General features: G+C 46.1%; 1 protein-coding gene across 3 annotated transcripts in view; it reads right to left on the bottom strand.

Moving 5' to 3' along the window:
• Positions 1 to 15,197, bottom strand: part of SRSF11 (serine and arginine rich splicing factor 11) — a 214,799-nt gene that overhangs the window by 166,258 nt on the left and 33,344 nt on the right. For all 3 annotated transcript variants that reach the window (XM_085602290.1, XM_085602289.1, XM_085602288.1), the window contains exon 4: positions 1,408 to 1,500. In XM_085602290.1, coding sequence (XP_085458416.1) covers positions 1,408 to 1,500 — 93 coding nt within the window. The remainder of the gene's footprint in view (positions 1 to 1,407; positions 1,501 to 15,197) is intronic.

Consider the following 15,197-nt stretch of genomic DNA (forward strand, 5'->3'; position numbering starts at 1 on the left):
ATACACTATGGACAATAGTTTCAAAATAGCAGCCCGGTTTAGAACCAGCAGCTGTGCAAGATGCAGTGCACTATAAAGTGTGTCAAGCAAGCATGCAACCTGCTAGCACTGCCAGGTTCCCTAAACAAAAAGAAGATGCGAGGAGAAGGAAACTAATGAAAGGAGAGCTATAGAAGGAGAAAACTGAAAAAAAACCAGGAATAGCCAACTGTTACAGGAACCGAATTATGCTGGTTTTCAATCAGACGGGCAAAAGATAAGGGCAAATGCAATAACCCATAGGGAAATGGAGCGTACATTTAAGTCATGGGCGGTAGACTGTCATGGACAGCAGAAGAACGTAAATGACAGACCAAATCAATGGCTGAAGAGGGCTTCACTGAACCCCTCTCTACATACATACATGTATTGGATGGTAAGAGTCTTTTTTTAATTGATTTACTATTAGAAGAGCTGTCAAGCCAAATCTAAAAAGTACCTTTAAACACACAGCTAAATCCTAAAAACGAAACTAATAATCTGTACAAAATTGCAGGGGGCAAATCAATACGCAACTCCACCCAAACCATTGCCTAACATGGTAACCTGTGAGATTCTTTGTAACAAACAATGGTCTACAAGCTTTAACATGATCCACTACAATAGGACTAGTGGTTTTTAAAATAGGCCTTTCATAAAAAATGTGTCAGGCTTCTAGCCTTTGTTTTAACTTTTCATAATAAACAGACCCATGACATTGGATTAAACTTTTCTCATTGATCCAATCAGGTCTTACCTAACACTTGCAATTCAAGCTCTCTTACAGCAGTTTGACCAATTTCTGCCAAATCGAATCCCATAAAAAGGAAGATCAACATGTGGGAAGAGCAAAAGCCCCCACCCTCAGTTCTTCCAAAAGGTCTTTTTCTGCTGATTACATAAGTTCTAGGGGCTCTTGTGCGAGTTAAGTCAGACCTAAAGAGATTTGGACTTACCAACAATTCAGAAATAAAGGAAAGGAATGCTGCATCAAACTTTTAGAGGCTTCTGAGACAGCCCATCAGCACACATGAGCAAAATATTTTGGTTAAGATCAGAAGTTTGAGATTCCGTTTGGTGCCAGTAAAATGACCGCTCCTCAGTCAGGGTAGCCATTTCTCTTTTACATGCAGTTTCTAAATATTCTGAGCCAGTGCTGAAAAATGTGTTTTCCTGGGTATAATAATTTGCAGGTACATACATTAGTAGACCAATGAAAAGATAAGTGTGTCAAATCTCTTCTAATGAAGATTAGAAGCTCAATTTCAGGTATAGCTACGCAGTATATGCAACAAAACAAAAACACTTTTCAAACGTCTTTCACAACACAAAAACCAAATTCACATTTTATCAGCAGTGGCTGAAAAATGGATAGCATAGAATTCTTACCTGTGAGCCTATGTTTCCACCAGGAAGCCCAAGGGCAGCAAGGGTGGGGTCCAGGCTAGAAGCTCCTAACGCAGACAATGGAACAGCACCCATCTATAAAAATGAATCAATATACATTAGAAAAATAACTTTAATGCTGTTATCAAGACTTACACATCATGGTCATGAAATATAGTTCAATAATTAAGGATGAGTAATGCAAAACTGGATTACAGATAACTTATCAAGTATTCCAATTAATAAGTTTTGATTATAAAAAACACTCTTGCTTAACCAGCTTTTTTTTAGTTATATGGAATGCGACCCGGCTCAGCATAGCTATGGAACAATTGTACCTTGCTTTTATACAACGGAGCGGACCTGTCTTATTCCAGAGTGCAATGATTTGTCATTTGACGGTTTCTTTGTTAAACATATAGTTTTTAGTGACTTTTGAAATGCAGCACGATATGCACATTAAATGCAATCTTGCAGTATACAGAAGGAATATGCTACTTACCAGTATGCATCTGTTCTTGGCATGTAGAGCTGCAGATCTATACACTGTGCATAGATCGCCATCTGGTGTTGGTCCCGGATGTTTGCAGTTTGTTGTTCCTCTTGGAAAGTCTTTGGAACTCACGAGGTCGGTGACTCCTCCTTTGGTTCGTATTGCGCATGGGCTTCGGCTCCATCCTCAGATTGGTTTTCGCCAGCAGGGAAAGATGGAGCGTAGTAATAACAGTAAAGAAACCAATGTGTGTTGTATCTAAATAAGATAAGACTGGAACGGATACAGGTAGCCGGGGAGGCGGGTGGGCGTGTATAGATCTGAAGCTCTACATGCCAAGAACAGGTGCATACTGGTAAGTAGCATATTCCGTTCGAGGCATATGAGCTGCAGATTATACACTGTGCATAGACTATATAGCAGTACCCAACCCTAGCGGCGAACACCGGCATCCGTTGCAGTCGTTTGGAACAGTGTTTTTAGTACAGCCTGGCCCACACTAGCTTGTTGCTTGGTTTGCAGGAAGGAAGCTTGTTTCCGGTCCAGGGAAGACATGGCTTGGCAGTTCGGGCTGGACTGTTCACATGAGGCACAGGGTCAGACTGATTTGCATATGGCCATGTCTGAACTGGGGTGGCAGAGTGGGCTAAAGAACAGTGATGGATTAAACCCAGATCAGTTGACTGGGGGTGAGTGCTTGCAATGTTCAACACTCCGTCCATCATTTCCTTTGGTTTTTGCTTTGTTCGCCATAAGTTGGCAGGGTATACTCAGACGTGAGTCCCTTGCTCACTTTGCCACTGGATTCAAGCAAGCCTGGCTGAAGACGGCTGAAATGCCAGAAACCGGTCCTAGGAAGCTTGTTTCCGGTCCAGGGAAGACATGGCTTGGCAGTTCGGGCTGGACTGTTCCCATGAGGCACAGGGTCAGACTGATTTGCATATGGCCATGTCTGAACTGGTGTGGCAGAGTGGGCTAAAGAACAGTGATGGATTAAACCCAGATCAGTTGACTGGGGGTGAGTGCTTGCAATGTTCAACACTCCGTCCATCATTTCCTTTGGTTTTTGCTTGGTTTGCACATCTACACAGTAATGTTTTGTGAAAGTGTGCGGTGTTGACCATGTCGCTGCTTTGCAGATGTCATCTAATGGTATGTTCCATAGAAAAGCCGTAGAAGCCCCTATCTTCCTTGTAGAGGGGGCTTTAGGGGGAACAGATAGCGTTTGTTTTGCCTTGTAGTAGCAAATCTGTATGCATTTTACAATCCACCTAGCTATCCCCGATTAAGAAATAGGGTTGCCTTTATGTGGTGGAGAGAAAGACAAATAGCTGTTGGTTTTTCTGAAAGGTTGTGTTCTTTGGATGTAGTAAAGTAAGGCCCTTTTAACATCCAGTGTGTGTAAAGCCCTTTCCGCAACGGTTTGAGGTTGTGAGAAAAAGACTGGTAATTCTACCGACTGGTTGAGATGGAAGGGAGAAATGACTTTGGGTAGGAATTTTGGGTTGGTGCGGAGTACAAACTTGTTCTGATGCATTTGGAGAAAAGGTTCCTGTATAGTGAGTGCTTTTATTTCACTTACCCTTCTAAGGGAAGTGATGGCCACTAGAAAAGCTATTTTCCATGTGAGAAATTGCAGCTCACATTTATGTAATGGTTCAAAAGGCGGTCCCATTAGCCTTGTGAGAACTATATTCAAGTTCCAGACAGGTGAGGGTTGTACTCTGGGTGGAATTACTCGAAAAGCGATAGGTGCTGCCTGTTCTGTAAGTAAGCAGCAATTGCAACGAGGTGTAACCGAATGGATGTATATGCTAGGTTACACCTTTGTAGATGGAGCAAGTAACATATGATGTGCTGTATGGACACATTTAGAGGGTTGATTGTGTTGTTATGGCAGTAAACAACAAATCTTTTCCACTTTGCAGCATAGCATGCCCTAGTAGTAGGGCGTCTAGCTTCTCTGATTATAGTAATGCAGTCAGGGGGAAGGTTAAGGTATCCGAATTCTAGGACCTCAGGAGCCAGATCGCAAGGTTGAGCTGAGCTGGGTCCGGGTGCCTGATCTCTCCATGGTTCTGGGTTAGGAGGCATGGTGAGAGGTGTAACTTTTGGTGTGGTACTACCGAGAGTTCCAGTAGTGTGGTGTACCACGGTTGTCTGGCCCATGTTGGAGCTACCAGGATGAGCGTGAGGGAATGCTGTTGTAGCTTTCGCACCACTAATGGAATTAGTGGGAGAGGTGGAAAAGCGTATGCAAATTTGTCTGACCAGTTCATCCATATCGCATTGCCTTTGGACAATGGGTGTGGATATCTGGCGGCGAAGCTTGAGCATTTTTTGTTTTCGTGGGTGGCAAAGAGGTCTATCTGAGGATGCCCCCACTTCTGAAAGAACGGGTGAAGAACCTGTGGGTCAAGTTCCCATTCGTGGATCTGTTGCGTTTGTCTGCTGAGCAGATCTGCCATGGTGTTTTGGACTCCTGTAACGTGTTGGGCCAGGAGAGAAAATTTCTGCGGAATTGCCCATCTCCATTTGCTCTGTGCTAATTGAGAGAGCTGTGGAGTGTGTGTGCCCCCCTGTTTTTGAATGTAGTACATGGCAGTCATGTTGTCTGTGCGAATGAGGACTGCCTTGCCTGAAATCTGCGTCTGGAAGGATTTTAGGGCTAGAAAGATTGCCAGTAACTCCAAATGGGTGATGTGGAGTAACTTTTGTTGCGGCGTCCATGTGCCCTGCACTGTGAGATGTAACAGATGAGCTCCCCAGCCGGAGAGCGATGCGTCTGTTAGGGTTATTTGTGGAACCGGGTCCAGGAACGGTCGACCTTTGGAAAGGTTTGTGGTGTTCCACTACTGCAGAGAGCGATGGGTGCAACCGTCCACCAACACCAGATCTGTCAGTTGCCCCTGGGCCTGGTTCCACTGGCGCGCTAAGCACTCTTGGAGTGGACGCATCTGGAGTCTTGCATGAGGCACTATGAAAATGCAAGAGGCCATCATCCCTATAAGTTGCATAAACACTCTTGCTGGGAGAGAGTGTTGAAGTATGAATTTTTGACGCAGAACCTGTATGTTTGCAATCCTGGCAGGATTGGGATAGGCTATGGCTTTTGAGGTGTCTATGGTGGCACCGAGGTATTGTTTTGTGTGTGATGGTACCAGGTGGGACTTTTGGTTGTTCACCGTGAAACCTAGCTGGTGAAGCAGTTGGATTGCAGCGGCGGTGTGGTGCACACATTGGTCGTAAGACGTGGCTTTTATTAGCCAGTCGTCCAAATATGGGAAGACGTGAATGTGTTGTCTTCTGAGGTGTGCCGCCACTACTGCTAGGCACTTGGTGAATACCCTTGGTGCTGTTGTGACCCCGAACGGGAGCACTTTGAACTGGTAGTGTTGCCCGTCCACTACAAACCTGAGGTACTTTCTGTGAGCATGGTGTACTAGAATGTGAAAGTATGCGTCTTTCAAGTCCAGTGTAGTGAGAAAGTCGTTGTGGGAGAGGAGTGGAAGAACCTGTTGAAGGGTTACCATGTGAAAAAGGTCTGAATGTATGTAAGTGTTTAGAGGTCTGAGATCTAGAATAGGTCGTAGAGTCTCGTCTATTTTTGGAATCAGAAAGTACAGGGAGTAGACCCCTAAATTTTGCTGATTGATGGGGACTTGCTCTATGGCTCGTTTTTGCAAAGAGATTACTTCCTGTTTTAATAACGTGGCATGTTCTTGTGACATTGGGCATTGCCTGGGTGGAATGTTTGGGGGGGGGTAGATGTTAATTCTAGGCAGTACCCTGAATGAATAATTTGGGTCACCCATCTGTCTGAGGTGATGGTCTCCCAGGCGTGAAGGAAATTTTGTATTCTGGCCCGACCGGAGTGGAATGGTCTGGAGGGAGCGGGGGAAAGTCATTGGGTAGGCGGTGTGGCAGAGCGGGCAGTATTGGTCTTGCCTCTGCCTTTATTATTATTTCCTATGTAGCCGCCTCTTTGATAACCCCTTGTGAAGGTAGACTGAGGAGGGGATTTGTAGGACGTGGATGCGCTATCTGAGGAGTAGCCTCTACCCGTGCCCCGAAAGGAAGAGCGGCGAAAGGAGCGCCTAGGAGTGTGTGACTGTAGGGCTCCCATGGATTTCGCCGTATCAGTGTCTTTCTTCATCTTCTCAAGGGCTTCATCAACTTTTGGACCAAATAAATGTTGTTGATCAAATGGGTGGTTCAATATGGAGGCTTGCATCTCAGGTTTAAAGCCTGAAACTCTTAGCCAGGCATGGCGACGAAGGAGGACACTGGTGTTTATGGCCCTGGAGGCTGTATCTGCCGCATCTAGGGCACAGCGTATAGAGGTATTAGTTATAGTTTTTCCCTCTTGAATCAATTCATTAGCCCTATTTCAGTATTTTTCAGGGAGATGGGGCATGATGGTTTCTAACTCATCATAATGCGCTCTGCCGTATCTGGCCAATAGCGCTTGAGTGTTGGCGGTATGCCATATATTGGCGGCTTGTGACGCAGTTCGCTTCCCTGACGCGTCTAGGAGCTTGGACTCTTTGTCAGGTGGTGGTGCTTCGCCTGACGCCTGAGAATTTGATCTCTTCCTAGCTGTAGATATCACTAAGGAATCCAGTGGTGCAGGGCCTTTAATGTAGGCAGGATCTGTGGGGGCGGCTTTATATTTTCTCTATACGTGGCTTTAGGACCCTAGCCCTGACTGGGTCTTAAAATCCTCTGGTGCATGTTTGATTACTCCTTTTAGCATAGGTAGTATAGCAGTAGACCTATGTGCAGTATCGAAGGTGTCTAGGAGAAAATCTTCCTCTACTGGGTCAGTATGTAGCTCTACCCCGTGATAATGTGCCGCCCTCTGTAGTAGGTAGTGAAAACCTAACGAGTCTTCTGGTGGGGATGGCCTAGATGGATATAGGTCATCCTGTGGGACATCTGGGATGTCCAGATTGTTATAGTCATTCCATGGGTCTGGGGATCCAGTAGGGGTGGGGTCTTGTGGCACATCTGCTGGATCGTAGTAAGGGTCCCCTTGATCATCATGGTCTGGAGACAGGGTCGGAGAGCGATGAGGCAGGGGTGGAGAAGGTGGAGGGGCAGAGGTGGAGAGGGTGGAGGAGGTGGGGAAGGCACTCTGAAAGGGGAGGTAGCAGTGTCCTTCCTCTTTGGAGGTGGAGGTGGTTTGTCCAAATGTCTCTTCTTTGAAGACAGTGTCAAATGTCCACAGTTTTTGGATCCTTGGTAAGTGTCTTTTGCAGAGGATCCGGTGTGAATAGTTCATGCGACACTGGTTGTTCGGTCAGCGCCGAGGTTTTCGGGGCCACCGGCTTTTTAGGCTTGTCTGTGCCGTGCTTTTTCGGGACCTCCGATTTTTTGTTCGGTGCCGAGAGAGGCTTCGGCACGGGAGTGTCGGCGCCGAGGGCCTTATGATGTTTGGTCGGCACCGAGAGGCCGGGTTTCGACACCAAGGGCTTTGGTGCTGAGCTCGGTGTGGAGGTGGAGGGCAATTTTTTCTTCGGTGCCGAAGGGTGTTTTTCGGCACCGCTGGTAGGCTGGCTCGAGCCCGAGTTGCCGGAAGGCTTATTAGGCTTCTTTACCGGGCCTGAAGGTGGGGTGTTAGAAGCAGTGTCCTTGGTCTTGCCTAGGCTCGAAGGCGAAGACGTGACCGAAGCCTTTTTCGGTATCGGCGCGGGTGTAGGAGGGGGTATAGTACTCACGACCCTCTGCGCCGGGGTGATGTCCTCCACATCTGAGTCGTTGGCCTCGGAAGCACTGACGAGGTCTTCGTCATCTTCTTCGATGTTCTGCTGCCCCGGAGCTTCGACGTCGTCCACGAAGATGTCGACTGGAGCGGAGGTCGAGGAGTGCACCATGTTGCATCTGGCCCTTCGATGTCGAATAGTCTTTTTCGATCTAAAAGACTTGCAGGCGGGACAGTCTCGAGCCTCGTGTTCATGGGAGAGGCAGAGGTTGCACACCTCATGAAGATAGGTGTGGGGGAATTTGGACCCACATCGAGGGCACTTCTTGAAGGGAGTTCTTTCCATCAGCCGAGACCGGAGCCGGGATAGGCCCGAAGGCCGCCGTCGACGACCGGAATCGAAGAAGTGTCGAAGAGAAGGTGATTAAGAGGATTTATTATCTGAAGAATCTCGATGATTTTGCGTCGATCGTTGAACTGGAAAAGTTCGGAACCGGAGCGCGAAGTATTACATCCGAGCCCGATGGCGGAAAAAAACAATCGGAGGATGGAGCCGAAGCCCATGCGCAATACGAACCAAAGGAGGAGTCACCGACCTCGTGACTTCCAAAGACATTCCAAGAGGAAAAACAAACTGCAAACATCCGGGCCCAACACCAGATGGCGATCTATGCACAGTGTATAATCTGCAGCTCATATGCCTCGAACCATATGTTCCCATGAAATACTGCATTAAAATCACTCAATGTTATTCCCTTTTCTTTGCTTCCCTTCCTCCCCCACCTTTAACTGGTGTAGGAGATTCTCTTTCTTGTTGAGCTATGTGTTTCCTGTAACACTTTTCTCATACCCATAAGTAGTACCTTTTTTGTACTTTTGATAGGGGAAGACCTTTAGTGTTTAATGAGATCAGTTTAATTCCTGATTCCATTGACTGTCTTAGAGGTCTTTGTGTGCCAAAAGAATAATCTCCAAGTTTTCTCTTTTGCCTTTTCTATGGTGAGACTGCTTCTAAAAATCCTTCTCTCTTGAACCTCCCCAAACCAACAATAGCGAAGTGCTAGAATATTAATCATTAATGTAACTTCATCAACAAGGGTGCTAGTGGGCCTGGATGAGCTACGACCCCACACTTTAATGATTTTATCATAGTGAGCCGGTTTAAAAAAGTTTATTTTGCCACACTGGATAGGGTTGTGGTCACAGCATTTCTTTGGGTAACCCTAACTGATGTGTTACCAAGGAGGAACAATTCTTTGGAAACCTTGTGATTACTGATGATGTGAAAAACATTTACACAATGCTCCCCTGGTGTAAGCCACAATTGCTGTCAGGTGCACCTTGAGTGAGAAATGGTTAATTGCACTGTCCAGTAGCGGGGTGAGGCAGGCTACTACTGTTATGCTAGTTTAATTTCTATAGCGCTCAACTCACCCTGGGGCATCTCGGCGCTGCCTAGAAATAGTAACTTGAGGATTGGAAGGACCAGAGCGAATCAAAGGAAAGCAATTAGAACAGAAAGGCTTTCAACTGTGTCCTAAAGATACAATAGCTGGAAATTTTGTGCAGGGCTATGGGGAGCTAATTCCAGTATCTTGGCGCAATATATGGGAATGCTCTGCCCCCTGTGCGAATCAGGCGAATTCGGGGAACCTGAAGAAGGCCTAGTGTGCTGGATCTGAGGTTTCTGCAGGGTGAGTATTTTATACTTTTTTTTGCAAGTAGAGAGGACCTCTGCCTTTCAGAGCATTGTAGGTTAAACAGGTTTTTAAAAAGCTCTTTTTTTTACTGGTAACCAGTGCAGTTCCTTGAGCAAAGGAATCGAGGGGGAGCCTGCAGGACGATTCAGAATCATTCTAGCTGCAGTGTTCTGTATTACTTGTAATTTAGCAAGCAAGGTCTCTCCCACTTCGGCAAGCAGAGCATTTCCATAGTCCTAACGACTTATTACCATTGCCTGAACTAAAGTTCTACTATGGGAGGTAGGCATATAGGGAAGAATTCTTCTAAGCAAACGTAGACTGTAGTAACAGGAACTGGTAGTGGCAGCAATGTGGTCTTTTATGGTCATCGCCTGGTCCAACTTTAGACCTAGATTAACAGATTGTTTGGGAACGGGAGCTGTACCCAATTGAGGGCCACCAGTCGTCCGACCAGATATCTGAGACTTTCCCCATTAGCATGACCTCAGTTTTGCCAGGGTTCAGTGTAAGACAGTTTTCTGTCATCCAATTGGAGATTGCGAGCATGCCGATGGCGAAACGAGTTTTCTCTGTATCTGGATTTGAGCCGATAGTAAAAATAAGCTGCGTGTCATCAGCGTATGAGATGATCTCCAATCCTAGATGTTCGACTATTTTTGCTAGGGGGGCCATGTATATATTAAATAAAGTCGGGCACAAGACAAGAGCCCAGCGGGACACCCCTATCAAGACGCATTTTTGCTGAAGTATAGGGTCCTAACATGATGGTGTGTGTTCTTTCAGACATGAAGTATTGCAGCCATTGCAAGGCTGTCCCTTGGATGCCGCAGGAGAATAGTCTCTCCGCCAGCTTTGAGTGCGAGATGGTATCAAACGCTGCGGACAGATCTAGGAGTATCAGTACTACTGATCCTCCCGCATCTATTGTCTGCCTAATGGAGTCAGTCACCGCCAAGATGGCGGTCTCAGTGCTGAAACCTGGCCGGAAGCCAGACTGTGATGGATCCAAAATTTGAGTGGATTCCAAATATGAACTTAGCTGTCTGTTTATAATGCTTTCCAGCTGTTTGCCCAGAAGCGGTGGCAAAGAAATAGGGCGATAGTTAAGAATTGAAGGATCAGCTTTTTTTTTTTTTTTTTAAATAATGGGCGGACAAACACATCCTTCCACGTCCTAGGATGCCATATTGTATTGAGTAGTTGAAGAGGTCTCGAATGGCAGGGGCACAACTCGTGGCTAGGAAAGCCATTGTCTTTGGCGGGCAGAGGTCTAGCGGCGAACCAGATTTAGCAGTAGAGAGGTCTTTGGAGACCTCAATCGAGGTCAGTTCGAAACTATCAAGAGTGCTACTTGCATCTTTCCTAACTCCTCCAACTTGGTAGGAGGTTCAGAAGCGGGGGTGGGGGCAATGGATGAGAAGTTCGCATAGATTTTAGATATCTTTTCTTGGAAGTAAGTTGCAAGGGAGTTACAAACTCCTAAAATTCCACTGGTGACTGTCTACAAACATTTGGGGATACAAAGTCCCTTACTATACCAACAAGCATTTACAATGCAATGGTCTCGGCATTGTTAAAGTTAGAGCTATTGGCATTGCTCATGACATTATTTTTGTTTATGTTTTTAAAACATTTAAAGAAACGGCATTTTTATTTACAACGTCAATAGCTTAGTCACTCTCAAATGCGAGACCTATTGCATTTGCACCCACACACAGAGCCACCCACACACACACAGAGCCACCCACAGAGCCACCTACACACACAGAGCCACCCACACACAAATAGAGCCACCCACAGAGCCACCTACACACACACACACACACACACACACACACAGTAGCCCTCTGACCTATTTACATTATGTGCACTTTGTGATCTGTATGGTACATGTTCTTTGCTGCAGGCACATTAACCCTATGTGCTACCTTTCCAGAAGGCAAAACTTCCACTAGACAAAACTCCGATCTCTCTCTAGGAAGAACATTAAACACCAGAGTCATCATGACATTTATTGTTGCCGAAAATTGCTGGAGGCCAGGAAGGAGGCAGCAAGCGCTTTTAAACCCTTAATTTACTTGCAAACATCTATGAAAAACAGGCCAGTACTACAAAGCGAGAAGGTGTTGAGAAAGAAACGTCTCTTAAGAGCTACACATTACACCTTTCCACCCGCTGCAAAGCCTCAGAACAGAGATGGTTAGATGGGAAAAGTTCCTATCACTCACATAAAGCGTGTCAGGGGATAAGAGGATGGTAACCTTATTGAACGGTGAAGGCACATCTTACTGAACAGTTTCTTGTGCGTGAAGCGGACTGTGCCGTACCAACACCACAAACACCTCCACAACACCAAACTGTTTGGGGGCGGGGTGTCTAGGATCTGCACAGGATCTTAGAAGATGAAAAACGCTCAATTTTTCATAATTACCTGGCAACAAAGCTGCACAGCAATGATGTCGAAAGAGAGGAGGATAAAGGAGAATGGATTGTAGTTACCCAAATACCACTCGGAAAAACAGTCCTGCACAGAATTCTGTCCTCAAGGGAGCATTATAAGGGAGGGAGGGTGCAGAGGGCCTCAATTATAGTTTGATGCGTTTTGTTCTGAGAAAAATGCTTCCTTTTTACGGAACATTTCGGCAGTGTGGTCCCTGGAGTTAGAGCCTCGCACTTGGCGCCTTGGCTACGGTAGTCCCAGCGCGTTTCTTTCTACAGTACACTGCACATTATGTTTGTGTATTACTACTCGGAGGGGTGGACTCCTGTTTTTCAGACGTGCTTCCCCGAAGATAACCCCCCAAACAACTCCGCGAGGTGCTCCATGTGGAGACAGGTGTTAAGACCCCTCCCCACCAGACACTCATCCTCTGAGAAAGGTGTTCTAGTTCGGGTTGCCACAGCGGAGATGTGGGTGGGTGGGATGGAGGGGGTTCCTCTCCGAGAGAAGCTGCCCCAGATTGCTTCCACGCATCATGTACCACCTCCTTGGATGCCTGTTGATTAACAGAGAAGGAGCCAGTCCCGTAAGCCCTTCGCCGGCATGGCATCCACCAAAATAGTATTTACAAGCAACGGTAACAAATATTTAAAGTAAAACTATAAATAAACCAGGCAAGCTAGGGGTAGAGAGGGGGTGCGACAAAGGCAATAACAAAAAGCCAAACATAACAGTACTGGAAAGGCAGCGCAGGGCACATGGGATAAATCAAACGACCACCCAGCGGCGCAATTCTTTTCAAGGGGAGGTTAGCTAAGGCCGTCCATATATCAAACTTTAGCAGTGATCACATGAGAACGCTATAATTAGAAAATGCGACATTTCAAATGGAAATGTAGTGACAGAACGAGCATTTACAGATTAATTTCAAAGTTTACGAGAAGGTACACACCAACCACAAAAATAACATTTGTAGAATCAGACTGAAATGCGACTTATAAAGATGACAAGTAAGTAATAAAACGGAGAAAAACATTTTTAAAAGGATTGGGTCGGTCCTTACCTGCACCAATCGTGCTAATCAGAAGTGCAAAAGTCAGCCAAAGAGCCATTAGTTCAAGTTCAAAAGACCTTTATTCGAATTTCATAAAATCCATAAAAGTACAACAATAAGAGCCTCTATATTCCTCACTTATAGAGCTTCTCAACCACAAGAAACAGATTTGCACACAATCAGCCCGTGATATTAATTCCTTCACAGACAGGCGACAGCCTATCCTGGAGAGCAGAGCAGGCGGTGGATCCAAACAAGGTCCCGGTGTTGGCAGCACGGTGGTCAGCCTCGCCGAGGGAACATGCGGGAACTGGTCCGGCTGTATATGAATTCACTGGGTCGAAGCAGGCCACTGTATATCCAAGCTGCCGCCTTTAGACCCACCCTGAGACCCGACTCATGGCTGCAACAACAACGGAGCAAACTTTCCCAGTCGTGCGAGGATGTGTGGGTGGGAGGGAAGGGGAAGCCTGAGCGGGGATTGGTGGAGAGGGCTTTTAGTCAGCGCTCTTGTTAGGGCTGGTTCCCAGGGGCTGGGCTTTTAGGAGGGAGTGAAAAATGAAAAGTGGGGACGGAGAGAGAAATATTGTAGCCGCGCGTCTTACTCAACGTCCTCACCAGAGCAACAAAACCTCGCAGGGGCCATGTGAAATGCAAGCAAGAACAACATTGTTACCTTAACGCTTGTACTCACCGGACTTGAAACGCCAATCCAGCAGGAAGGAAGAGGCGACCCCACGTCCGCGCACAAAATGGACGAATCTTCCGACGCTAAAAAAAAAAAAAAAAACGCCCACCACGTGTAAAGGGGGCGGGGCTTCAAAAAACCGAAAGAAGTGAAAAAACACGCCCCTGAATCGGAAAAAGACTGGGCTTGTTTGGAGAGACAAAGCTCTTCTCCAATGGCTGACCAGCATTTAAGAGGCCAGCCAATGGAGAAGAGGGGAAAAAAGGGGCGGGCTAAAGCCCCACTCCTAAAACATTAAATCTCGCGAGCGAGACTGCGCAAGCGCAGCCATCGCTAGCCGAGACCTAAACAAGGGCTTTTGGGGAATTGCTCGCATGTTCTATTTGGTTAATGATGAACAGACGTCTGGCTGCTTTTAGATTCAAATGGTATCTGGACAAGGACTGTATGTAAAGTAGTCTATTATGAGAATCCTTACTAGTTCGCCAGATTCTTTCCAATCGACTACATTTAGATTTTTCCATCTTTAGCTCCACCGTAAACCAGGGGGTTGAAGGCCACCATTGAGAAGTACCATACTTTTTTGGGGGGATTACAGCGCCTAAGGCAGCATTGAAGGCTACTTCCATAGCGTTCTTTACTGGTTCCATTGAGAAAGCCTCGTTAAAGGCTTCTAAGGAGAGATTATGCCATGGCCTTCGCAGCTCTTGTTTTTGTCCTGCATATATATCTGAGCTTCTCTGACACAGCTGATGAATGGAAAACTTGATCATGGAATGATATGTCCATGTGAGGGGGTCAGGAGGGCTACAACTCAGCTGGTCTGAGTTGGAAAAAATTAAATCTAATGAGTCACCAGCCCGGTGAGTTGGGCCTTCAACTCTGAGTGAGTTCCATTAAATCCAGGGAGGAAAAAAGTTTATTTACCTCAGAGTTAGTAAGAATTTCTCCATGAAAGTTAAAATTCCCCCAACAGAAGAAATGGATTTGAAGCAAGCACATGTAAGGCTATATGTTCCACCAGAAGGTCCGTAAAATTAGATTTGGATCCTGGAGGACGATAAATTAATGCTCCATACCAGCTATCTATCAGAAGGAGATAGAGTGATTTTAAAAATTCCCAATTCAAAGCAATCATTGCTTAGGTGGAGACCCAGTTCACAGAGAAAAGCTATGGCTATGCCCCCTCCTGTTTTAACTTCCCTGTCCAGATGAAGGAATTTATAGTTCTCTGGAATATCCAAGTTTATCAAAAGGATGATTGGAGGGATTTAGCCACGTTTCTGTGAAGAAACGTAGTGTCGGGGAGTGGGAAGCAATCATGTCCCATATTTCAAAAGGATGTTTAGCTAGTGATCTTACATTGCATAATATGTTGTTTAGACCGATAGTATCCGGATCCAGACCCTTCCTTGGATCTGGTGTGTCAACTACTATCAGATCACTTTGAAATCGGCAGTGTTTACAGGTTACCGGCCCTTCCAAGATTTTTGGAAACTTCGGAGTACAACAAATATGGGTTCGGTGTTTGGCTTGTTCAAGAGTTCTGATCGTGTGTAGAGATTCAGCAGAGTATGTTATGGAGGCTTGGTGGCAGGTATTTACCTCAAAAGGAGCAGATTCTCTGGCCTCTGGTCTTGGCTAGGCGCGGACGGGCTTGCCTTTGGCGCGTCCGCTGCACGCACGCGTTAGCGCCACCATTATATGTGGT

Source organism: Triturus cristatus, chromosome 4_2, assembly GCF_964204655.1.
Source record: "Triturus cristatus chromosome 4_2, aTriCri1.1, whole genome shotgun sequence".
Classification (NCBI taxonomy): Eukaryota; Metazoa; Chordata; class Amphibia; order Caudata; family Salamandridae; genus Triturus; species Triturus cristatus.